Source organism: Pan troglodytes, chromosome 2 (genome assembly GCF_028858775.2).
Source record: "Pan troglodytes isolate AG18354 chromosome 2, NHGRI_mPanTro3-v2.0_pri, whole genome shotgun sequence".
Classification (NCBI taxonomy): Eukaryota; Metazoa; Chordata; class Mammalia; order Primates; family Hominidae; genus Pan; species Pan troglodytes.
In genome coordinates, this window is record NC_086015.1 from 157,434,159 (window position 1) to 157,460,660 (window position 26,502).

General features: G+C 38.4%; 1 protein-coding gene across 8 annotated transcripts in view; it reads left to right on the forward strand.

Moving 5' to 3' along the window:
* ARHGEF26 (Rho guanine nucleotide exchange factor 26) overlaps positions 1-26,502 on the forward strand; it is a 139,123-nt gene that overhangs the window by 98,022 nt on the left and 14,599 nt on the right. For 6 of the 8 annotated variants that reach the window (XM_054681194.2, XM_016942197.3, XM_063807276.1 and 3 more), the window contains 3 exons: positions 816-905; positions 8,815-8,969; positions 23,595-23,804. In XM_054681194.2, coding sequence (XP_054537169.1) covers positions 816-905; positions 8,815-8,969; positions 23,595-23,804 — 455 coding nt within the window. The remainder of the gene's footprint in view (positions 1-815; positions 906-8,814; positions 8,970-23,594; positions 23,805-26,502) is intronic. The other 2 variants (XM_054681196.2, XM_054681195.2) reach the window with 1 other exon arrangement.

Below are 26,502 nucleotides of genomic sequence, written 5' to 3' on the forward strand. Positions count from 1 at the left end.
TTTATATGTTCATATATAACATAGGAAAAAAAGAGAAAGTGTATGACCCAGTCTGTTTCCAACTACATCTGTGCAGTGGGAGTAGGTCAGGACCTTTTATGGCCTATTTTATTTACTTCTATATTACAGTATTTATTTTTATAGTGGGCATGTTTATATTATTAAAAATAAATCCAATTAAAATTTCCAGTCCTTTTAACAATCACATTTGTTTTTATGGCAAATGACTCTAATATGGGCATTTTTTTTTTCCAGATTTTCCAGTTAATGAGATACTTGAGATGCAAAATTTGTTTTGATTTAGACCAGTGAATTAAGATTAGGTACTCATTAAACGACTGTGAAAGTCCATTATAGATAATTTTGCTTCATAGATAATTTAGTGCTTCTAGTGAAACAAATTTAACTGATGGCCTTAGCTTGGCTATTGTTGAAGAATCCTTCACTGTCAGGCTCCCCTGCAAGACTTCCCTCTTCAGCACTTGTTTACTGGTCACATGCTTCACACAGCACTCTGCTTAGATTTTGCCTTTGAGGTTGGCCATCTCCCTTCAGCTGCTCTGATTTGAAAGAAGGGCGAGGGTTGCAGCTTTCCCTGAGATAGGGTGACCTTTTTTTCCCTTCTGTCTTCACATCCTAATCACACCACTTCTAACTGGATACGAATGTCTTAACTGTGAAAAACTGTGAGTTCTCTGTCAGAAATGACTCTCTAGGGCTTCCCAAGTGGTAATTATTTCCTGTGAGAGTTCTGCTTTTGAAAGTGAGGTTTCTCTCCTTGACCTTTAACCCTCGTTACTCTTCTGTGTTCCCAGTTGGTTCGACTATGCAATGAGGGCGCCCGGAAGATGGAAAGGACTGAGATGATGTACACAATTAACTCCCAGCTGGAATTTAAAATTAAGGTATTCTCGTACCTTGTTCATTACTGTTCTTGCCTATGTTTTTCTCTAAATAGAGAGAGACAGTTGAGGGCAACAAAGTAGATAGGAAATTGCTTTTCAAAGAAGGGTCATAAATTGATAAGAGGGAGTAGCAGATGCTTCAGGCAATTTTGCTTTTGCTTGTACCAGACAGAGTGACCTTCCTCCAGGCCCTGAAGCCAGGCATTATCTAAGAAGCACTTTTTTTTTTTTTTTCCAGGAAGACACCAAGCTTAGGGGAATAAATAAAATAATAGAATAGGGTAGTTAAAATAATAGAATTTTAGAATTCAAAGGAGATTCCTTCATTATTCTCAAAATGTTCTGAAAAACAGTAATATTCCATGAGCTGGACCAGTGTTCTCCTAAATTAAATAAGGACACTCCTTTTCTCGTTTACAAAACAGATCGTTAATGGATAATTTTTTTCAAGTTTGTTTTTCTCTCATAATTTTTTTGAATATGTGCTGCTTGTTATTCCTTGTCTGATACTGCTCTTGAGCAGATGACAAGATGAACAAAGAAGAAGAAAATGACAGCTAATGGCAAATCTAGGTCATGGCCATTCTTTTGTTGGCTCATGGCTGAGTTTTTAATGGGAAGTGAGTGCTCACGATTGTGACTGTATTGTTTTATAACTTGTAAATGTAATTAAACAATTTTAAATGACTGGTCATATTTTTCCCTAGTAAAAGTGTTTCTATTTCATGGAGTCAAATTATAGTGATCAGCATTTCATGGTATTCTGTAAAGAGCAGATTCTCTGCCATGTCATGTAGTTTGAGGATTACTGCATGCTTGCTTTGGCAGCATATATACTAAAATTGAGGATCACTGATATAGTCCAGCTACACCCTTTTATTTTATGAATGAGGAAAAGAAACCCAGAGAATAATTGTCAGCAGAGTCACTTGGCTAGTGGTGATAAAATCAGGACTAAGGTCTAGATGTCCTGACTTGCAGGTCAGTGTAAACTCTTCTACTGTAACATTCTGACTCTAATGGTTTAGATGCAGAAACACAAACTGTAAAAGGGAAGAAGATGGGTATTTGCCAAAAACCAGACACACATGCACACACATGCATGCACGCACACTTTAAATAGTTTTAATGTTCTTGTACAGAAATTTATAGCAATTAAAAAACCCATCTTTCTCCCAAGTCTCAGAATCTCGTTCTCTCTAATTTGTTTCTAAATATTTTGGAAAGTGTATCTGACAAGTTTGTTTTTTGTTTTTTAATTTCCTCCTTTTGAAAGATGAAAAATTCCCTAACCATTTTTCTTTTCCCTTCTTCACTGAAAGTCACTTGGTATAAGATTACTTTAAGAAACTCTAGGCCGGGCGAGGTGGCTCATGCCTGTAATCCCAGCACTTTGGGAGGCTGAGGTGGGTGAATCACCTGGGGTCAGGAGTTCGAGAGCAGCCTGACCAACGTGATGAAACCCTGTCTCTACTAAAAATACAAAAATTAGCCGGGTGTAGTGGCAGGCACCTGTAATCCCAGCTATTTGGGAAGCTGAGGCAGGAGAATCGCTTGAACCCAAGAGGCAGAGGTTGCATTGAGTTGATATCTCACCACTGCACTCCAGCCTGGGCAAAAGAGCAAGACTCTTAAAAAAAAAAGAAAAAGAAACTCTGTCCAGAACCCAAAATTAATTCGTAATTGAAAAATGCTAACCCCAAGGATCATTAAAAGTAAGTGATTAACCAAGGTCAGGAGATTGAGACCATCCTGGCTAACACAGTGAAACCCCTTTTCTACTAAAAATACAAAAAAATTAGCCGGGCGTGGTGGCGGGCACCTGTAGTCCCAGCTACTCGGGAGGCTGAGGCAGGAGAATGGCATGAACCCGGGAGGCGGAGCTTGCAGTGAGCTGAGATCGTGCCACTGCACTCCAGCCTGGGCGACAGAGTGAGACTCCGTCTCAAAAAAAAAAAAAAAACAAAAAACAAACAAAAAAAACCAAAAAAGTAAGTGATTAACATCAATTGAGTTCCTGAGTTTTGGTTGTTTTCATTCAATGATTAAAATATTTGCGAGCATAAAGTACGGATTTACAGTGGAGCACCTCATTTAGAACACTTAGAATTACTAATTATTACTAATTGGAAATACTCGTGAAATCTTGGGACCTTATAATACTATATGAATAACAGTGGACATTTCTATTTAATTTATTTTAATGATGATAAAATAGAGGTTCAATGAGGTTAAATGATTTATCCAAGTACATGGCAAGTATTGTAAGAATACAACAGATTTACTGAGCATCTTCCATGTGGAAGGCAGTAGATAAAAACGTGATCATCCCTCCCCTCATAGTCTAGTAGAAGACTGCTGAAAATCAAAGGAGTCAGCAAAGTCTACAGCTGTCACAGTAGCTAGAAGACTATGGAAAATCCTGGAAATGGAAGGGAGATGGACAGCTCTAAGAGCAAGAGACAGAGAGGGCTGGGGGACTTAGAGCAGTCTGGCAAGGCTTAATGCCAGAGGTGTGTTTGACCTGAATCTTGAAAGGTGAGTTAAGAAGGGCCTTAGAGCAGAAACAAATGCATAGTTTCTACTCCTGTGGCCCAGGAATTGTAAGCATTCAGTGTGGGTAGACTTGGGGTGCAAGAGGAGCAGGGTGGAGCTACAGTAGCAGGCAAACACTCCTGCAGACAGCCCTGTGTACCAAGAGGAGGAGCTGAGTGAGGTCATTTGGGAGCCACTGAAAAGTTCTAAGCAGGGAAGTGACACAATCAGATGTGTGTTTAGTAAAGACAACTTCAGCAATGGGGAAAGCCTTTTCCAACTTACTCCAAATCCAGAAGTCATTAAAAGAAAAAAGTCCTAATTTATCTATATAAATTTTTAAAAAATTTCTCTATAGAGGGAAAAAGACCATGAAAAAAGTGAAAAGGCAAATAGCAAACTGGAGAAAAAAATAGTTGCAACTCACATATAGACAAAGGGTAAATATCCCCGATGTATAAAATCAAAATGATAAGAGAAGACCCACTAGTCTACAAGCCAAGGAGCACCAAAGATTGCCAGCAAACTACCAGAAGCTGGGGTAGAGGACTGGAACAGATTATTCCCTAGCACCTTCTGAGAGCCTGGCCTTGCTGACACTTTCATCTTGGCCTGTCTTCCAAAACTGTGAGACATAAATTCCTGTTGTGTAAAACAAAGAAAAAAAAAAAAACACTAGAAAGTTGCAAATTAGAAAACTGCTACCAGAAAAGGAAATCCAAATGATGACAAAGTTTTGAAGATGCTTTATTTCACTCAGAGGAAAATTGCTAATTGAAGATTAGCAGATAAAGATAATGAACTTCACCTTTTAGATTTATAAATAATTCAAAAGTTTGATACCACATTTTATTGATGGAATTGGAGAAAAAGGCATTTTTATATGTTGCTGGTGGGAAAGACTGTTTTACCCCAATGGTGTGCAATTTGGCAATAACTATCAAAATTACAAATGCAAGTTACTACAACTCAGCAATTTTACTTCTAAGAATTCTACAGATGTACTCATGAATATATAAAATTATACACACACTGAGCTATTATTATAGTGTTGGTTGTAATAGTGAAAGATGAGGAAAAACATCTAAATATCTATCAAAGAGGATTAATTAAATAAATTATAGTATACCCAAATAATGTGATACCACTCAAAAGAATAAAGGAGAATTTTAGATACCTATATGGAAAGCTTTCTTATATATTATTAAATGAAAAAAGTAAGGTTTAGATATAAAAAAAATACAGTTTGCTTTTGCAGATGAAATATTTGGACAGATGCAGACGAAACTAGTTATTGGTCATTACCCGTGAGGGGCAGTGGTCAGGGAGTGGGCCTTGTCGGGTTGACTGGGCGGAGAGCCACCCACTCACTCAGATAGGAAATTTAGGAGGAGGAACAAGTTTTGGGGGAAGGTAATGAGTTCTATTTTGGCCATATTTGGTTTATGGTATGGCCATAGGTGCTACTACTATGAGAATATTGGTTGCAAATTTACTAAGTAGTGCCATTTTCACATTTATCTGATTTAATTCTCACATGAACCCCATAATGTACCCTTATTATTAACTTCATTTTATAGATGAAGAACCTGAAGCTAGAGAGATTAAATTCTTTGCTCAAGGTTATACACCAAGACGTTATAAAGTCTAGATTCAAATCTTTGACTCCAGAGTCCACATTCTTAACAATGACTATATGATAATGATAATATGGATATTTTTCTAATTTGGAGGAAAGTAAATTTTGTAGGGCATGTGTGTGTGTGTTTCATTGTCATTTCACACATGTTTTTTATTTTTAATTTTGCTTATGATTTTCTGGAAGACTGTCAAGTGCTAAACTGCAGTAATATGAGAGGAGGTGGAAAGCATCCCTGGATTGGCACTTTGGAAGCTAGTGTAAAGTTAGAGCACAGGCTCCAGAACTGACCTGCCTGAGTTGCAGTAGAAGCTCCACCACTTACTAGCTGTACAACCTTGGGCATCACTTACCTTTTCATGTCTTGGTTTTCTGAACCCTAAAGTGAAGCTGATGATAGTACTTTCCCCTCATGGAATTATTTTGAAAATTAAATTATTTGAGAGATATAAAGAATTGAAATAGACCTGATTTATAGTAAACAAGCAGCAAACATTGTTGATGTGTTTTATCAGAGTAGTTAAATAGATGTGGGTGCATTGAAGAGTGAGTGGGATGTGAAGCAGTTGAAGCAGATTAGACTTTTCATTCCAGAAGCTTGACTATCAAGAGGATAGGGCAGTGATGATAACTAGAGGATTCACAAAGTCAAGGGACCATTTTTTGTGAATAGTCTTCAGGATAGTTTGCAGAAAGGGAGCCAGGAGGGAGAGAATACTAATGAGAGGGGAATAAATCAAGGGAATAAGGCCTTAGAGCTGAAAGCAGGGTGTTGAAGACAGGAGAGCTTATCCTCTGAGATGGGAGGAAAGAAAATGATGGTTGTAGAGAAAAAGCTGGTCACTAAACCAAGAAGATCGAAAACCAGAGATTACTTTGTGTCTCAAATCCAGTGTTTTTTCTCCACTAGAAAACAGCTTTCTTTAAAAGTTGCCTCTACAGAGTTGGGAAGAATTTTGTTTTTTTGTCTTGCGATGGAAAGTTTGACCTTATGAATAAGCACATGGAGAAGTTGAGGTTTCTCAGGCTGCTTTAGGAGACGTACATTCAGTGTGATTGAGTGGAGTGGTGGTATGTTAGTTGACAGAAGGCTTTGCTGGTTGCCATTTGGGGGCCTTGCTAACAATGGAAATCCAAGAAAAATCTTTGCGCTATAGAGGACAGTTTGTTAGTTTCCCAAAAATCTAAACATAAGAGTTACTACTATATGACCCAGCAGTTCCACTCCTAGGTATATACCCAAGAGAACTGAAAAGAGATGTTCAAAAACATATACACAAATCTTCATGGCAGCATTATTCATAATAGCCAAGAAAGTGAAAATACCCCAAATCAACGGATGAATTGATAAACAAAATGTGATATATGCATATAGTAAAATATTTAGGCACAGAAAGGAATAAAGTTCTTATACATGCCTTGTGGATGAACCTTGGAAATGTTATGCTAGGTGAGAGAAACCAAATTCAAAGATCAAATATTGTATAATTCCATTTATATGACACGTCCAGTATAGACAAATCCATAGAGTTAGAAAGTAGATTAGTGGTTGCCAGATGCTTGGGGGAGGAAGAGTGGCAGATGACTGCTTAATGCATATGGGGTTTCCTTTTGAGGTAATGAAAATGCTCTGGAATTACATAATGTTGATTATTGAACAATATTGTGAACATACTAGAAACCACTGTATTCTACACCCTTTGAAGTGGTGAAATGGTGAATTTCATGTTATGTAAATTTTATCTCAACATTAAAAAAATTATTTGCTCTTCAGCAGCTCTCTCTTTTCTTGCTGCCCCATAAAATTAGTTACATTTTATGCCAAGGCTAGCTTTCTAGGATGCCAGGTAATAGAAAAAAAATAATGAAATGTCTGTGCTCCGTAGGCACAGACTATTTCAGTACTATTTAGGATAGTATTTCAGTACTAATTAGGGTATATCTTTGTTCATGAATTTCTTTTCTAGTTTCTGGTTCACACATCGATTCTAGTCTCAGCATTTCCTTACTAGGGGAATTCACTCATGCTCACTTTGGGCTGTTCTGATTTCCTTTATTTGGATCATTTTAATACCTCTTCTTTAATAAAACCTATCTGATTGAGTTCAGTCTTCTAACAATAAATCTGAAACATAAACGATATACAAAATGTTGGGTTTTTGTTTTCAAAAGAAGCATAGATGTATTGAAAGCTATTGTCAATTTTAGGTGTTTATAGGTAGAAATTTAGTTTTGCCCCTAGTGGAGTATGAGGACTCCATAAAAATGAATCTGCTTTAAAAACAATAAAACAATTTAAAAATCTTTCTTTCTCCACCCCCTAAATCAGAACAGTCACAGGGCAGCATGTGCACTGAAACTTAACCATAATATTGTCCTTGGTTCATCTTGTAGGGTTACACGCAATAGCAAGATAGTCCTGTGTTTCCTGTAATTACGGCCCTTCAGCCGGACCTACCCTGACACAAGGTGACCTCATGTATGTGCTGCCTAGTCTGCCGGAGTTTTCTAAGCAATCTGTCGACCTTTAAGGTCTCAGCTGTCTCTGTAGGGTAATTGTCTGATTTTGAGATTTTGGGGGTTGGGAACTTCATAAACTCCCTTAGCAGCCAGTTTTGAAAAGTTTGGGGTTAGCCATAATCTTTTATCTTCGTTTTTTGGACCTTCAGGAAAATAGTATATAAATGATAAGCAACCTTCTTATAAAAGCTCTTTATAAAGTTTAAAATAAATATGAAATCCTTTCTTAGCCTTCTCATTTCCTCTCTAATATCCTCAATTTCCTTTAGCTATTTTTAATCATTATTTCCTGAAAAGGGTGATGTTTGATTGCATCACATTTCTGCATTATGTTTTGTGTGTCCAAGAACTTTTGCTTATTTTATGGATGTAGTCTTTTAATTCAGAGTTTATTGGCAGTAAACATTTCTGGTAACTTAAAAAAAAAAGCTTTCAAGGGTAAGGATTGTTCTGTAGTTTTGAGAGTTTTCCAGTTGGCTTGTACAAGACTGAATAAAGAAAATAAAAAAGCAGTATGTAATTTTTTGGATACAGCCTTTTCTATGATATTATAATGATTATGATGGATTATTTTGGAAGAACCTCATTTTCACAGCCAGAAAGTAGTATGATGCTTTCAGGTACAAACTTCCATGAAGAAAGCTACCATGATCTTAAGAACAGGTGTTCTCAAGAATATGGCTAAATAGATAATTTGTAGACAAAAAAATAAGCATGTAGGTTTTTTTCTCTTGAAAGAAACCTTTTTACTTCATAAAGTAAATGTAGACTTTTATATTTGTCTCGTTAACCTATAGTTGTGTTTTTCTGTATGTTTAGATTCTGATTTGAGATATTTAAAATAACTAGTTGATTCTGATATATTTTATTACTAGGCTTTTCAATTTTAAATAACTCCTTACTTTCTTTTTCAGTTGAGAGTTAATAGAAGGGTCATAATTTTTTATTGATCCAATAACATTTTCTCATTGAGTTTTAGTTTCATATTGGGAAGTTAATAGTTTTTTATAGTGGAAGATATATTGTTCTTTTTCATTTTTTCTTGAAGAATGCACTGTACTTCTGTATTTATAGTTCAGTTTTATATGCCTATAAAACAATGATGCATACTATGATAAGTATCATTTGTTTGAATGTACGTTTTAGATTTTACTTTTAGTAAACTTAAGAGGATTTCAATTTAGCTTTGGTCACTGGGTTTTTCTCCTTTTGTAGCCTTTTCCTTTAGTCTCCTCTTCCCGGTGGTTGGTAAAAAGAGGTGAATTGACAGCCTATGTTGAAGACACTGTGCTTTTCTCAAGAAGGACATCCAAACAGCAAGTCTACTTCTTTCTCTTTAACGATGTGCTCATTATCACCAAGAAGAAGAGGTAAGTCTTTATCTGGTGTTGCTGACTAGACATTCCAGTTTTAAAGTTCTGTAATTCAGATGCCTGTTAGGGTGATCATCCTTTAAAAGCTAGAAATGTTGGAAGTATAGTTTCTACATACTGAATCATAATTGCATCTATGGTTCATTTTCTTTAAATTGCTTATGTAGTTTCAGACGAATCATTATCTGCATCATAATTCTTGCCAACCTCTATTGAGCCACTGTTCTAAGCATTTTACACATTTATATCATTCAATTCTTACGATATCCCTGAGAAGGTAGCACTGCTTTTATTCTCATTCAGTGTTTTTCAGACTCCTTCTACCATAAAATTTTTGTGTAAAACAGAAAAAAGTTGGTCCAGTTGAGAACAGGTTGGGGAGCAACTCTAGTGCTCCTTTTAACTTAATTTAAAATGCACTGCTTTTAATGATTCTTAGTCTAAAACATTCCCCTGTGACTGGGAAGGTGTTAGCCATACTCCCTTCTGAAGGGAATGAAGTAAATCATTTGATTGGCAGAGTGTTTGTTCTTCTTACTCCAGGCTTCTAGTTGTGTGTTTGTGTCCAGCTCTGGTGAGATGTCCATGAAGAATATTGTAGAAACCTTTTCTTTCCAGTATTTCTTCTGTCAGACTGTTTCTGTTCTACACACACACACACACACACACACCCCTTCAGCTCTGCCTTTCTCTAGGGAACATACTTTATTAAATGCACCCAACACATGTAAGGTCCTGTGTAAATATTCCGTCTTTCCTAGAATATGAACTTAGAGTGAAAACATAAATCTGTGGGCTGTTATTTCCACATATGAGGGAAATGATGGTGGCCTGAATTGATGGCATATGGTGGGAGCAGGGGTGGTCCTGGGGTGCAATTTAGGCAAGGTGAAGAGAATTATAGAAACAGATCTCTATGAAAATACAAAATAAATGTCCAAATGTATCAGACATATTTAATTAAATGCTAGTTCTGAGTTGCTGACTTTATAGCTTGAAAATTCAAACTAAATTAAAACAGATTGAGTTCTTCTTTTTGCTCCTTTTAATCAGACCATATTATGAATTATTTCAGCTGAGTGGCTGTCTAGCTGAAATGAAATGTTAGTATGGTCTTCCCTGAGAAGCCATAATGTGACAATGATACATACATTAAAATGCTGATCATTATTTTTCATACTTAGGAAAATTCTATTTCCATATCTCCAAGGAGAAATTACTTCTCTTACCTGGAGTAGTCTAAATAGTTCTAGCAGCTAAGTAAAATTTTTTTTTTTTTTTTTTTTTTTTTGAGATAGAGTCTTGCTCTGTCCCACAGGCTGGAGTGCAGTGGCGTGATCTCGGCTCACTGCAGGCTCCGCCTCCCGGGTTCACGCCATTCTCCTGCCTCAGCCTCTCACAGGCGCCCGCTACCACACCCGGCTAATTTTTTGTATTTTTAGTGGAGATGGGGTTTCACCATGTCAGCTAGGATGGTCTCAATCTCCTGACCTCGTGATCTGCCTGCCTCGGCTTCCTAAAGTGCTGGGATTATAGGCATGAACCACTGCGCCCAGCTGTAAATTTTATAAAGAAAGATGGGAGAAGAATTATAATTTTTATGTTTTTGTGTTTTGTTGGTTTCCTATGAGATAGCATTTTTCCTTGGCTTTCTCCAGGATGTTTTGTTTTTAGGGGAGAGTAATTATATATGTCTCTTCAAATGCCAGAACTCTTGACTTTTAACATCTTCCAGCTGTTGAAATATTTGTTCTGTCTCAGTGGACCAAGAGCTTTAACTAAACTTTTGATTTAAATGGTAAAATGTACACTGACAGTACCAAGCCAATTTTAAATATAAATGTAATTTCGATTATGATGACTTTGGTGACTTAATGAAAATATTAAAGGTATTTAAACCAGTACAGTGCAACTTTTGTTCTTGAATTTGCACAGACCTACTCAATAAAGATAGACTATTGAAAGTCAGAATTAAGGTATATGCTCTTCTACTTAGTAGCATACTTTGCCCTTCACAGATGGTGTTGCTCTAGCTATCCCACATTTATTTGCTCAGGTAAATTTGAACTTGCATTATTAATAAAGAGCAATGCCATTGGGAGTCTTTGAGAATTTTTTTTTTTTTTTTTTTTTTTTTTTTTTTTTTTTTTGAGACAGGCGTTTTGCTGTTGTTGCCCAGGCTGGAATGCAATGGCATGATCTCTGGTTCACCGCAACCTCTGCCTCCCAGGTTCAAGTGATTCTCCTGCCTCAGCCTCCTGAGTAGCTGGGATTACAGGCATGCGCCACCACGCCTGGCTAATTTTGTATTTTCAGTAGAGATGGGGTTTCTCCATGTTTGTCAGGGTGGTCTAGAACTCCTGACCTCTGGTGATCTGCCTGTCTCGGCCTCCCAAAGTGCTGGGATTAGAGGCGTGAGCCACCGCACCTGGCCTTTTTTTTTTTTTCTTTTTCTTTTTTTCTTTTTTTTTTTTTTTTAAGAGCAAGATACACAGCTCCAATGGAGAGACAACCTGAGTACCTAACTTGGCCTTTACCAAAACTAGAATTTTTTTTTGCCTTACCAATTAGTTCATTATATTTCTAGGGTGTTCTTAGGTAATAGTATTGGAGACCTAATTGTTTATGACCTGAATATGTGGTGAGGTGACATGCATACCACAGAAGCTTGATAAACAGACTTGGTTAAAAATGTACACTATGCCTGACCGTATTTACATGATAGCTTCAAGGAGGCAACTGCAAATGCTTTGCATGCCAGAGGCAACAGTAAAGGAGATACAACAACCCTGAACAAGGCAATAATTTAGGCTTGGCCACAAGTTACAGATAAAGGAAAATCACCTGTGCCAGCGCTTGAGGACTGATCTAGCCACCCACTGCCTAATTCTAATTCCAGGTTTCAGTCAAGGAACTTAGCACCTGGGCTTCCAGTGGTTTTCCTCTTCAGGGAGGTTTTTCAGCTACTGAGAAAAGCTGCTCGGGAGGACAGTTACTCTTCCTCCTCCGATCCAGACTGGCAGAAGGTTTATACTGGGCACATTCCATAGATTGCTGAGGTGTGTGGACCCCCTCCACTTCACAGTGCATGTATCACTGCTTGTGCTTGTAAAGCTGGCTTGATGAGTGGCCATGACACTGTCTTTGTGACAGGAATTTTCACTTTTTTAGAACATTAAAAACAAGCTTATTTTAATTATTAATTTTTTTTTTAGAGACGGGACCTTGTTATGTTGCCCAGGCTGCAGTTCAGTGGCTATTCACAGGCATGATCATAGCACACTGCAGCCTCACACTCCTGGGCTCAGGCAGCCCTTCCACCTCAGCCTCCCGAGTAGCTGGGGCTGTGGGCATGTGCCTTTCTCTTTACAAGAAAGTTTAAAGTTTTCATTAGCACTGGCTGCTAGTGAGTCACTCTGTTAATAGCCTGGTTCTACCAGATTTCAAAAGGATACATGATTGATTACTCTGGATGAGGGATGAGGACATGAACACTTTGGTATTTGAAGCTTTGACTAGAAGTTATCTGGGTACTGCAAGAGCAGACTTCTCAACCTTGGCACGATTGACATTTTGGGGCCTGATGTTTCTTTGTTGTAGAGGACTGTCCTGTGCAATAATGTAGGATGTTTTAGCAGCATTCCTCGTCTCTATCCACTGTTCGCTAGTAACAGCCCCCTTACACCCTAGTTGCGACAACCAAAAATGTCTCTGGACGTTTTTGCCTAATGTCCCCATGGAGCAAATCCCTGCTAGTTGACAACCACTATACTAGCATGGTAGTAAACTAAACTAGCTTTGCCTTTGGAGTAGTGAAGGTGTGAAAATCTATCAGACTGACACAGCAAGAATAGTAATATTGTATTATAAAAGTAATTTATTGTCAAGTTATACTCATAGATTAACAAATAACATTGTAATATCCAATATGTGCCTACTGATAACTTATTATAATAAAGACGAATTACAGACTGTACCTTCATGTATAACCTATGGTCTAAATACTGTTGTTCCTAGTTTTGAAATACAAAACTGAATCCAAGACCTAACTAGGTTCAAGCTCCTAAAAGATTTATTTTGTAAGATATAGTCCCTTCTATCTGGCTTAGGTCTTCTCTACCAATATCACCTGAAGCTGAAAGCAAAATTTTCCTTCCTGTATTTGTTTCCTCACTGTGTTAGTTTCTTACAGCTGCTGTATCAAAGTGCCACAAACAAAGCGAGTGGCTTAAAACAGTCAGAATTTATTGTCTCACAGTTCTGGAGGCCAGGATTATTTCCATTTCACAGATGAAGACGCTGAGGAAAAGAGAGATAAAATATCTTTTTCAAGGTCTTTCAGCAGAGCCAGGATTCTAATCTGAGTCTTTGTTTCCAGAGGCTCAATTTCTTTATGTTCATTACTTCTTCATTTTATTTTTCTAGAATATTTCACTTTTCCCCTCATCCTATAAAGTTATTGGGGGGAAAAAAGCATAGAAACTTACACCTTTTTTGTTTGTTTGGAGAAACATCTTTTCCAAAGTAAGCTTTTGTTGAGTATTTTTATAGTTTTACTGGTTGTAGGAGAAAACTAGAACCAGTACCAAATCATATTTGTGAGTTTTCCTCTGCCATTAGCTAATCTAGCGTCAGAATCTGGGGAAGAGTTTCCCTTTGATAACATTTCCTTCCTGCAGACATTTAAGACAGGAGATTTCTACTTCCTGATTTCTGGTTCCATAAATACTGTGTATAGCTTGAGCCCTGGTTACAACTTTCTAGGTTTTATAAAAAGGTTTTCAAAATGTTTAATTTTTTTTTCAGGTTTTATAAAATTTTCTGTAATAGCAAACTACTAGGTCATTATCATAAGGTCAAGGACTTAAGTTCAAATTTGGATTTTCCCAAATAGTTTGAACACCCAGTGGCTCAAAGCTGTGCAGGCTCCCTTGAAAGGTTCATGGCCTGGTTTGGTTCCATTTTTTGCTTTTTCCATGAGAATGCTCTTTCCTATTATAGAAAGCTGAAAATCACCTGATACCTGTTTCATCTGCAGAATAAACTCGTTCCTAGGGAAGTCAAGAGTATCTTGGCTAAAGGAAAGGCAGTAAAAATGATTGCAAGCTCCTTTGTTCCTGAAACACATGAAGCTTGGTTATTTCTGACCATTTTGGAATTGAGTTCTAAATTCAAGATGGCAAGATGGGGTGGAAAAGAAATGGGAGCCCTGTTTCCTTTTTGCTCCTTTTTTTCTTCCGCTGTCATTTGCAGCCTTGATTCCTCTGATGTTATGAGGTATTGTTTCCCCTGCATCTGTAAGGAGAGTTGGCATTGCTGTTAAATGTTGAAAGCTGCCACTACTGAGAAGCACAATATCGATGCCTGGGGTCAGAAAACTGAGCTCAAATCCTGGGCAAATTACTTCTCGTCTCTCAGAGCCTCAGTGTTCTATCTGTAATATGGGGATAATAACATCATCTTCATCATGGAGTTTCTGTGAGAATTAAATGAGATAATGCACATAAAGCTCTTACTACAGTGAATATGAATAGTCCTGCTAAGTAACTGATACATGCTATCATTAAGATTATTTTTGGTATTGTGTTTCTCTCTCTAAAGATTTTGCCATAAATCAAATTATTGCCCTTCTGCTTCTAGAATATTTTATTGTTTTTAAAAAATGATTTTAAACCTTTACGTAATTGCTACATAGCTGAAGGTACGGCACGCTCTAGGACCAGACATGAATTTATGGCCTCCAGAACATGAGCAGTTTAGGAATAAATGCCTTTAACTCTATGCCTTTCCCTCCTCATGAAACCCATGTCAGGCGGCAAGTGAGTGAGGAAAAACTATTGGTCAATTTTTATTCTTTATAAATTGGTGTAAATCATGTGTACACGTTGTAGTAGCAGTTTTTTTTTTTTTGCACTATTCCTAAATGATTAGGAGACACTATAACATTGTTGCTGAAAAATGTGAAATAAATAGTATATTTTTCCTTTTTATTGATGTAGTCAGTAGTGTGGTACTCCTGAATTGGAGTGTGGGGTTGCTGTATAATTTGGATAACCTTGTTACTAACTTAAGAAGCTGTGCCTGCTCTTCAGGGCTTGCTTAGTTCAGCTTATCCCAGAGAGAGAGCTTCAGAAAGGTGGTGACAGCCTCTCAGAACTGTCCATCTCCTCTTTTTCAAGGACTATGGGTTCAGAGCATCCCATGAGCAGCCACAGAAGTGCTGGGCTGTGGCGTCTGGTGACCCTTGGTGACAGGGATGGGGCTTCCTGGCCCTTTTCTGGGTCACTGGCCATCTTTTTTGGTGGCAGTCATACTGATGAATGGGGATCCTCATCTCCACTATTTGTTATATTATTAACAATGAAATAGGATGTATGTGGCATGTTTGTTAGACTTCAGAATTAGCTTGAGGAACTGAGCAAGTAAGCCTATTTGAAATCAGTTTCTGGATAAATATTGTGCCTTGTTTTGCTGGTCTGAGCACTTGCCAAATTGTGGATTTCTTGACATGGGTATTTAGCTCTAATTATGCTTGGTCCACTTGTGCATTTGCAAAACATATAATTATCAGGCTTTTAACAAAATGTCAGGCAATTTAAATGGATGGCGTTCTGTTAGGAAAATAAAAAAAATAGCTGACATTTACTGTAAGTCAGGCATGATTGTAAGTGCCTTACACACAATGAGGTAATAAATGTATTATCTCATTTAATCCTCTCAACAATCCAGTCAAGTTGGTACTGTTATTCCCACTCTACAGATGAGAAAACTGAAGCACAGAGAGGATCAGTAACTTGCTTTGGTTCACAAAGCCAGTGAGTGAGTGGGTTTCTTTCTTTCTTTTTTTTTTTTTTTTGAGATGGAGTCACCCAGGCTGGAGTGCAGTGGCATGATCTCGGCTCACTGCAACCTCCACCTCCTGGGTTCAAGCGATTCTCCTGCCTCAGCCTCCGGAGTAGCTGGGACTACAGGTGCTTGCCACCACGCCCGGCTATTTTTTTTTCTATTTTTAGTAAAGACGGGGTTTTACCATGTTAGCCAGGATGGTGTGGATCTACTGACCTCGTGATCCACCTGCCTTTGCCTCCCAGAGTGCTGGGATTACAGGTGTGAGCCACCACATCCAGCCTAGAATTGGGTTTCTTACCAGACATTCCAAATCATGGCTCTACTCTTACCTGCTGTGCCATATTTCATTCCTTTAAAATTGTATATTATTCCACTAAAAACATGTTAGTAGTATAATTCTAAAACCAAATTGAAATGGAAATCAACCTCAGTCAAGTGAAAAAAAATTTTTAACTCCTTGACTTAAATTTCAGCATAAATTCAATGTCCTTCATCCCAGCAAAGTTTGACTAGAGTGTTTCTATTCCATTTAAACACATGATCAAGTGTGACGGTTTAGGAATCATGTTTTTTAGAAGGAGAAGGGAAACAAGTTGAAATCTACAGAACACTTTTTCTCATACATATATTGGAGGAAAGTAGGAAGAATTTCCTTTGATCTCATAAACCCCATTAACTCCTGTGTATCAGTGCTACTGGGGGGGAATGTCAGAGCCATTAAATTCCTCAGAGGGATTTAATGCACGACAGTCTAGAAGAGGATCTTGGAGAGTGTCCCCAAAGAAGAATGACTTAGAAATGTCACAAAAGGCATTAGAAGATAGAGTTTCAGGATTCACAGTTGCTCAGTGTCACTAGATTCTGTATACATGCAAAGAGAAATAATGGTGAAATCCAGGTGTTTAATTTGGTGGGGTGATGGGCCATGGTGGCCTTCGGAAGCCATTTCACTGGCCTGTAAGCACAAGGGTCTGAAAAAACGCAGGCAGCTGCTAACTCAGGAAACATTTGTTGTGGCACCAGCACATTCTAGTAAATATTTTTTTCGGGACAGAAAAGCTATGTGAATGTTCTAAAGCCTATGGAAAGGAAACTACTGAATAGGTAAAAAATAAATGTCACTATCTTGAGAATATATGCCCAAAATCATATGAATATCAATGATGTAATAAATCTCAATAGCATCTTTTCTTTTAAATTAAACCTTTTTACAAAAGGAAGAACTGGAAGTGCTGCTTGGGTTTCCATCTGTCGGATTTGGGCCATAAAAGAGAGTTTTAAAACAATGTAAGCGGGTACGTGAGAGTTACACCTACAGCTGAGGCTGAGAGATGTGGGTTGTGGGAAAGCTGGCTTGTGCAGTCTAACCCTTTCCCTTGCCTCCCCATCACCATCCTTCCTTTCACTATCCTGGGTGCATCTTGGTAAGCTAGCCTATTTTCCATTCCTGTTCATCCGTATTAAGTATCTAAAATGCTTGCTAATAAGGATTAAGATGAGAACTCGCCCTAAGGTATGTACATGTTTAACAGCACCTCTCTGACCACAAGGCAGGCCGTTAAAGGTCTGTATCCAGCAGAAAGACCTGTCTTGTCACTTAGTTTTTCTTCACAACTCTTTATGTACCCAGAGCTTGGGTCCAAGGAAATATCCTGGTTTAAGGAGTGAGATTGGGATCCACATTTGAAAAAAATATTTGATATGTTTCCCCAAATGTCCCAATATTATTTATTGATTAACCCATTAATTTTTTTAGAGATTTGAAATGTCACCTCTATATCCCCAGACATGTCTGTGTCACCTCGCAAACCCACTATTCTGCTTCACAATTCATCTGTCAACTCGTGCCCTTGTCCCAGTCTTTGAATTTCTGCAGCTTTACAGTATGTTTATTTTTTAATTTTTTAATTTTAATTTTTATTTTTTTTGAAGCGGAGTCTCACTTTGTTGCCCAGGCTGGAGTGCGGTGGCGCAATCTCGGCTCACTGCAAGGTCCGCCTCTCAGGTTCACGCCATTCTTCTGCCTCAGCCTCCTGAGTAGCTGGGACTACAGGCGCTCACCACCGCGCCCGGCTAATTTTTTGTATTTTTAGAGACGGGGTTTCACCGTGTTAGCCAGGATGGTCTCGATCTCCTGACCTTGTGATCCGCCCGCCTTGGCCTCCCTACAGTATGTTTTAATACATCATAAGGCTAGTTTATTCTTTTTTTTTTCCCACAATCTTTCTGGCTATTTCTGCATGTTTATTTTTTTCCGTGTTTTACAATCAACTCAACTATTTCTGCTCCCTGCCGTCTCTCAAAAAACCCTTGCTTGTGTTTTCACTGGGTTGTGTTTAAATTATGTATTAATTTAGGAGGAATTGGTATCTTGATAATATCAAGCTTTTCTATTCATTAATTTGGGCCTTCTTCTAAAGTTGTTTAAGGTTATCTACATATAGAAGAAACCTGTTAAGTTTAATCCATATTATGGGTTTTGTGGGTTTTGTCATAAAGTGGGTTTTGTCATAAATAAAGTGACATCTTCATTTTATATTCTAACTGGGTGTTATTCATATATGCAAAAGCCATTTTTTTAACACCTAATCACTTTACTGAATTCACTCTCACTTGGTAGTATATTTTCAGTCAATGATGTCATCTGCAAAGAGTTAGTTGTTAGAGGGCAGAAAAGACATTCCACTATCAGGTAGTCACTTCAGTTGCATCCTTAAGCAGCCACAGACACCTAGAGCGATGATAGCTGTCATATCTATGTATTTTTGATGAAATTCTTGTTTTTTACTTTTACTTGTAAAATGGTTCAACCTTGCAGAAAATTATCAAACATGAACATACCTATCATCCATACTTAACAGATACTTTTTGCCGTATTAGTGTCAGATCCCTCCTTTTTAAACAAAAAAATATATATAAAACACTTCAGATTACCCAAAGTCCTTCCACCCTCAGCCCTTCTTCCTCCTCTTCTCCAGAGTACCTGCTCCGCTGAAGTTGGCGTCTCTTTATTCCTGTGCTAACTACTGCAGATACATATATGGAGCTTTGGTATTTTTAAAATGTATGCAAGTTGTATGCAAATTTTTAAATGTCTTCCTGATTTCAAAGTAATAAATATATGCTCAGAATGAAAATTCTAACCTTTATAGAAATTATGGGACAGAAACTTAAAGGGCTTCATAATAATCTCCTTAAGAAAGCCACTGTTGATAATAAGGTATATCATTTTTCTGCCTTTGATGTTATGTTGCGTATAGTAGAACCAAACGCTGACCTGCTTAACAAAGAATGCCCTCCAGAGAAAAAAAAAACAATCAGAATATGTATTTACCATCATATCCTGTTCTCTACTAGTAGTTCTTTATTTTGTTAAAAACAAGAAAAGAAAGAAATCTCAACAAAGGTTACTAGGACCTTAAGTGGATTTCAACAGAGGAACCCATCACTGTTTACACTTCAAGCAACATACTTATATAGATTTGATTCAGTTGAAGCACCTGATAGGAGCTGCTGCTTGCACAAAGCAGACGCCTTGATGAGCAGCTGGTAAACTTGGAGCACATATAAGACAATCAAAGGAAGTCTCCATATAAACTTCTCCATGCAAGGAAAGATGGTTTTTCCATTTGCCCTTTTCTGAGCACTTTAACTTCCTCATTACATGTTCCAAATTGTTTCAGAGACTATATAAACCATATGTTTGTTAAACGATAGAGACAAACATGGGGAAGTCTGATTAGCATCAGCTTCCCTCAGGAAGGGGGTTTCTTTCCCAACCCTGTTTAGCCTGCTCCATACTTATTGGACATGGGGTAAATAAGCAGAGATGGGAAACGGGCTTTAAACAGCTGCACCTGGCTATAGAGTTTCTGCTCCTCTTTCTACTGAAGCACATGTTTTAACAGTTACTCTCTATTAAGAAGACAGATAGTAGGTGCTGGCCGACAGTAAGAGAATGAATTTCATTCAGTATTTCAGTGTTCATTCAAACCTTCATGAGATTAAGTGTGTGAATGTGTGTGTGCATGTGTGAGAACACTCAAGAGCTAGCAAGCAAGAGTGAGCTGCTTTTCAGTTTTTGTTTTTGTTTTTTTTTCCAGTTCTTTTTTTCTTTCAGTTTTTGTCCCACTGGGTTTGAATTAGGTAGCCAACAAGGATAAATAATCTATTTACTTCACTACTGTTAAATGGAATTGTTTCTTTTTATAGTAGATTCCCTAAAAGAGCAGTAAGGAAGGTGTAAAGACCTACATTATTTATTGCATAATGCAGAAGTTTACTGGCCTTGACGAAGTAATGATATTGGATATTGGGTGATAGTAAATTACTTTAAAAACAAACAAAAAGGCCAACATGTTTCCTGCATTTTGTTTTGGACCCAGAAGTCCAGTGGGCCAAGTTCCTTGTTCAGGCATATTCAATGACACAACTATGCAGATGTGTGGAAATAAACACTTGAGGTGAAATCATATAGCTGTGATTAGGGCAGCCACAGTTTATCATTCAAACTGGACATTTGAGAGGACTACAGGCATAAACTGAGCCCAGCAGCCATCCTGGGTCTTAATCAGTGGCATTGTAGTTGTCATTGCTTAAGAGAACAATTAATAAACATTTTTAAAAAGTATCTACTTCTGTCTTTATCCCCCAAAGACAAAAAATTAAAGCATTTATGACTGAAAATTGAAAAAGAAGTTGGCTGGGTGTGGTGGATCAGGCCTGTAATCCCAGCACTTTGGGACGCCAATTACTTGAGGTCAAGAGTTCCAGACCAGCATGGCCAACATGGTGAAACCCTGTCTCTACTAAAAATACAAAAATTAACCAGGCATGGTGGTGCATGCCTGTAATCCCAGCTACACGGGAGGCTGAGGTAGGAGAATCACTTAAACCTGGGAGGCGGAGGTTGCAGTGAGCCGAGAGTGCACCACTGCACTCCAGCCTGGGTGACAGAGTGAGACTCCGTTACACACACACACACACACACACACTTACACTTAACTAGTTTATTCATATTAGCTTATATTCATTTTCTGTGAACCCTTGGTTTTGAATTCTATTGGGATGACTTGATAGGTGAAACCACTTTATGTTGACAACATTTTCGAATTTGAGTCATCTCAAATGATGACTTTATAGCATATTCATTTCTTTGACTTTTATTTCTTTGGAAATACCTACAACACCTACACACATGTCATTGTTTAGGGCCTTACCCCATGTTCACAATATTAGGTTGCTTCCATTTCTCTTTCTGAAGCAGAATTGTTTTTAAACAGAAACAGGTGCCTTTGACTAACAGGTTTTTTAACTTGTAAATTGGACCAAAAGAGTAATCAGAAGGGGCAGAGAGAAAATAGTAACAAAGAAGCCTCAGTTCATCCTCTTTTTCTCTTGTTTTTGATGCTGTTGCTGTTGAGGTTTTGTTATGTTTGCTGTTTTATCCTGGTTTTGGTTTTTATCCTGAGTCCTATGCTGTTAAATGCATGTCTGATATAGTATCTATACAACATGATGAACTTGTTCTGTGTTGCTAAAAATTGAGTGCTTTGTTTCTAGTAAACATAGTCTTTTAAAAAATGACCGTATTTGTTTGTAAAGCGTATTATTCACCTTCCTCTTTTTATAAACATCATGTCTACTTTGATAAGTCTCATTTTGGATGTGAGAAATATTTGACATATCCAGGTGTGGGTGTGCTGGTCTGTAGGCAGTCTCAGGAGAACTTTGGAGATAATCGTGCCACACAATCTTTTAATTAATACAGATTACTATCCTAGGAACAATTAGGCTTGATCAGAAGGCAATATTTTGCTTTTATAGATAACTGCATTTGCTGTTTTTTGAGGGCAGAATCTATCAAACCAAATTTTAGAAAAGATTATAAAGTTTTTCAAGGAGCATGACAAAAGAGTGGTTGACAGGTAGATGTCCATTCTGAGGAAAATAAATTCCAGGAAATCTTGAGCAAAGTGGCCTGTTCTGAAATTCCTCCTAGTGTACTGGACTAGACACAAGGAGTTTTCTTTTCTCTAAGCTCCCCTGACATCATTCATTTGCATTTATTATTAAATGAGGTAATTATTCGATATTCCTAGCGTATATTAGAATTTATTGCATATTCATCCACTTATGTGACAGTTATTTATTGAGCACTCTCATGTTCACTCACAAGGGTGCGGGTGCAGAGTAGAGGAAAAGCTGTATGTCACCAGGTTCGGGATTTGCCAGGCAAGTACAATCAAGGAGATGAATGTGTATGCAAGATGTGATTTAACTGGGTACCAAGAAATGCAAGCTAGCTAATTTAATATGCATGAACAAGAGGACATGAGGGAATTAAGGGGGGGAGGGGGAAGGTTGTAGAGTCAATGGGTTGTAAGAACTGGTGAGTTAAATAATGGTTGGTGTTGAGGATTAGAGGAGGTGAGTTGGAAAGAAAGGCCGTGCTGGTTAGAGAGTGGTATGTTTGACACTGGGATTACAGAGAGGTTGTAGTTGATGGTAATGACAAGGACTAAGGTATAACCATGGATTTGTGGCTGAAGTAGGGCAGAAAACAAGATCATCGGAGGAGAGTAAAGTCGGGGAATTGAGGGTACAGGGTAATGGAAAGATCCTTTACAGGAGACTTCAAGAAAGAAGTAGTGTTGGGGACTTGATGTAAATGACCGAGAGAGAGAGAGAGAGAGAGAGAGAGAGAGAGAGAGTGTGTGTGTGTGTGTGTGTGTGTGTGTGTATGAAGAAGTATTGTTGGAGAGAGACAGAGAGCCAGCAGTGAAACTCAAGGGAGAGGATCGGAAACGATCCAGGGGTCTATAGATGACTGTAGTTATGAGTTAAAGACTGATGCCATGAGCTTCAAAGCTGATGATGTTTCAGGAGGAGGAAGTGATCATTGTATAGAAGCAGGAATAAAAAGCAAGCAGGCAGAGAGCTCTCAGGAGACACCTTGTTCTCTAGGGAGAGCCAGGTTTCTTTTAAGGCAAGAATGTGAAGGGAGGGTTCAGAGACGAGGCCAAGTATTTAGAAGACTTTACTAGATTTCTTAAATGAGGGAATTGCATTCCCAGAGGGTACAGTGGAAGGGGTTCAGGAACCAGCTGAGGAGTGGAAAAAAGTGGGGCCAGACTGGGCATGTTCACAGTGCGATGGGAATGGGAGTGCAGGAGAAAGAAGGATATTGGGGTTCCTGAGCCTAAGCAGGAATGGAGGGCATAATGAGATTAGTCCTGGTGGTTTCTGAAACAGGTGGTGAGGCTCTGAGTGTGGGACACAAGGATGGGTTGGGTGTCTTGCCAGAAGCAAGCAGACCTCTGGGGCTCTTCTCTTCAATGCATGGTCATTTGGAGATGGGGGGTTTGGGGGGTGAGGTCTTGTTACCCAGAGCATGAGTAGAAGGCTCCTCCTTCATTCTGCAAATAGAGATGTGGAAGCTGGGGAGGTATACCTGCTGGAGCATTACCAAGATGCATGTAAGGATGCAAGGATCACTTATTATAACAGTTCCAGGATGATGTCAATACTTGAGATGCAATTTAGTGTGTTACATACATAAAAATAGTAATTAGGTTTAATTGGAGGGGGTTACATTGATTCATAATCAGTAGATAGAATTCAAATTCCAATTCATAGTTTAAAATAAGTCATTCTTTCCCTCTCCTTCCTGCCCACTCCTTGCTGTTTCCACCAAAATGTGCCTTGAAAACTGACAATGTCACAGTCTTATCTGCTGAATAATTGACGTGTTCTTTTCCCTTTCCTTTACAGTGAAGAAAGTTACAACGTCAATGATTATTCCTTAAGAGATCAGCTATTGGTGGAATCTTGTGACAATGAAGAGCTTAATTCTTCTCCAGGGAAGAACAGCTCCACAATGCTCTATTCAAGACAGAGCTCTGCCAGTCACCTCTTTACTCTGACAGTCCTTAGTAACCATGCGAATGAGAAAGTGGAGATGCTACTAGGAGCTGAGACGCAGTAAGTATATGTGGGGAAAGGATCGGAATAGCTGATAGTATCTCCCTGACCTGATTTTCTTTGGTTTATAGACTTCCTAAAAACAGCAGCTACTATTCATGTTTTTGTTGAGCACCTACTGTTCGCTAAGCACTATGACTGGGTAATTTTTACAGATGTTGTTCTTTTCATTGTAATCTTCTTACAGGAGAAGGATGTTGTTATTTTTGTCCCTATAAGTCCTGATAGATGCACTGTGCTTTAGGTGATGTCTTTATTTTTATAGAGTGGTTTAAAAATCATTTTACTTTTTTCATTGACAAAAATATGATACACTATCCTTAAGGAATATGACTCAACTGGTATTTTGAGTCTAGGCCATAAGCCTTCTTAGGTAATGGAATTCAGGTCGTTTCTCAGTCACCTACCTTCAACCAGAGAGCAGAAAGCCCAATGATTTCTGTCAAAAGAGCTACCCAGTTTACGGAAATATACTGATAAATCCTCTTTCTAATCCAGAGTTTATGCAAGACCAAAACAGGCATCCTGTTTGTGCCTGCAGTTTCGCCAGCAGTTAGTGTGCACTTAGTTCTCACATTGGATGAGTGGCAGTGAGGGTTAACTTTCAAGTCCACCTTAGTGATTTTTTGGTCCACTTAAAGATAACTGACCAATGTATTTGTTTAGAAACTGGAAACTTCCTCTTGCAATAATCATCATGGGCAGATATTATATTGGGTCAGAGAGTGGAACAGTGGAGGGAAAGGAGAAGTTCCCTAATTCTTTGTCCTCTCAGATTCCTGCCTCCAACTCCATGTCTGCCAAGGTTCCTAAATGGTGTGGTTAAAATGGATCAGCAGCTGATGAATAACAACCCTAAAATTGTAGCAAGATCTTAGAGAAAGTGATCCCAAAGAGGTATCTTCACCTTAAGACTGATTTTAACAGTGTTCCTAGATGATTAAAGAGAATATTTAAGAAAAATTATTCAAGGACACTTGCTAAAGCACAGTAAGCTTAGCAGACTTTATTCAAGATCATCTTAATAGGTGTAAGGACCATTGCAACAAGGTCTCCAGTAGGGGAGAGAGATTGGGCTCAACTTCGAACACAGCATGGGCAAGTGGGAATTTATAGCCATAGAGCAGGATGGAGGTCAGTGGATGGAAACTTACTGAGAGGAAATATCAGAGATAAGGGCTATTCTGGCTAAACTAACCAAACAGGATTCTTGCTGAAGACAGGCCAGGGTAATTAGACATCATAACCTCTGGGATGATGGAGAATAATGAATCTTATCAGATATTGAGGATGGGGTAGGGGATATTCTTGCCAAATTGACTTAGTAGGGTTCTTTGCTAAAACTGGGTTTTATGAAGAACTGTACAGATGAGCCTAGGAGAAGGTACAGAAATCTAACTGAAGTTTGGCCAAGCAAAGAATCTTTGTCAAGAGACATAAGAAAAATGTGAAAATTACAAGGCATCCACATAAAATGTCAAATTATTCCATATCTTTTGGCACTAGAAGTAACATTTCACAGGCTAGAGGAAAAACCAAGGACAGGTTGGTGAAAGCTGTAGCATATTCCAAATGAGCTGGAGAGTTCACCAAGGTAATGAAAAAAGAAATATATTTCATAAGGCTACAGCTACCATAGACAGTGGTTCCTCTGATGGATCTGGGCAAAGTAAATTAAAAGCCTTCTGGAAAAGATTCACCATCGTAGATGTCATTAAAAACATTCATAATTTCATGGGAGGAGATCAACATATCAACATGAACAGGAGTTGGGAAAAGTTGATTCCAACTCTCATGGATGACTTTGAGGGGTTCAAGACTTCAGCGGAGGAAGCAACTGCAGATGCGATGGAAATAGCGAGAGAACTAGATTTAGAAATGGAGACTGAAGATGCAACTGAATTGCTGCAATCTCATAATAAAACTTGAACAAATGAGGAGTTGCTTCTTCAGGATGAGCAAAGAAAGTGAAGTTGCTGTGAGCATTGTGGAAATGACAACAAAGGATTTAGAATATTCCGTAAACTGAATTGATAAAGCAGTGGCAAAGTTTGAGAGGATTGACTCCAATTTTGCAAGAAGTTCTGCAGAGGATAAAATACTATCAAACAGCATTGCATGCTATACAGAAATGTTTCATGAATGAAAGAGTCAATTGATGCAGCAAACTTCACTGTGGTCTTAAGAAACGGCCACAGCCACCCAAACCTTCAGCAACCATCACCCTAGTCAGCAGCCATCAAAAAAAAAAAGGGAGCTTCATCTTCATGTGTTTGTTTACAAAACAAACAAATGCCTTTCTCTGAGATCCCACAGTTCTTCCCCTAAAGGTGCTGAAAAGCCCTGATGGCATTCCAAGCATGCCCCTCTGTGTTTGCGGCTGTGGGGAGGTGAGCTTGGGTGGGCGTGTGCTTGCTGATCTGTGAGGTGACCAGCAAGTGACACACCCAAGACCAGGGTCAAGGGGAGGCATTACTTGAACTCCAAAAGTGGTTTAAACCTCTTGGCCAGTGAGGACAAACTAGACTTCCTTTGTGTGGGGAAACTTCTCCTCAAAACAGAATTTTTAGTATGCCTGTGCTTTGGATTTTATATGACTTTAAGGATGAGAATGACTTTAACACTTTGGAAATCAGTAATTTTCCAGTGTTCTAGAGAATTCTCAGAAACTAGAGACTTTCCTTTCCCCGTATAGTTA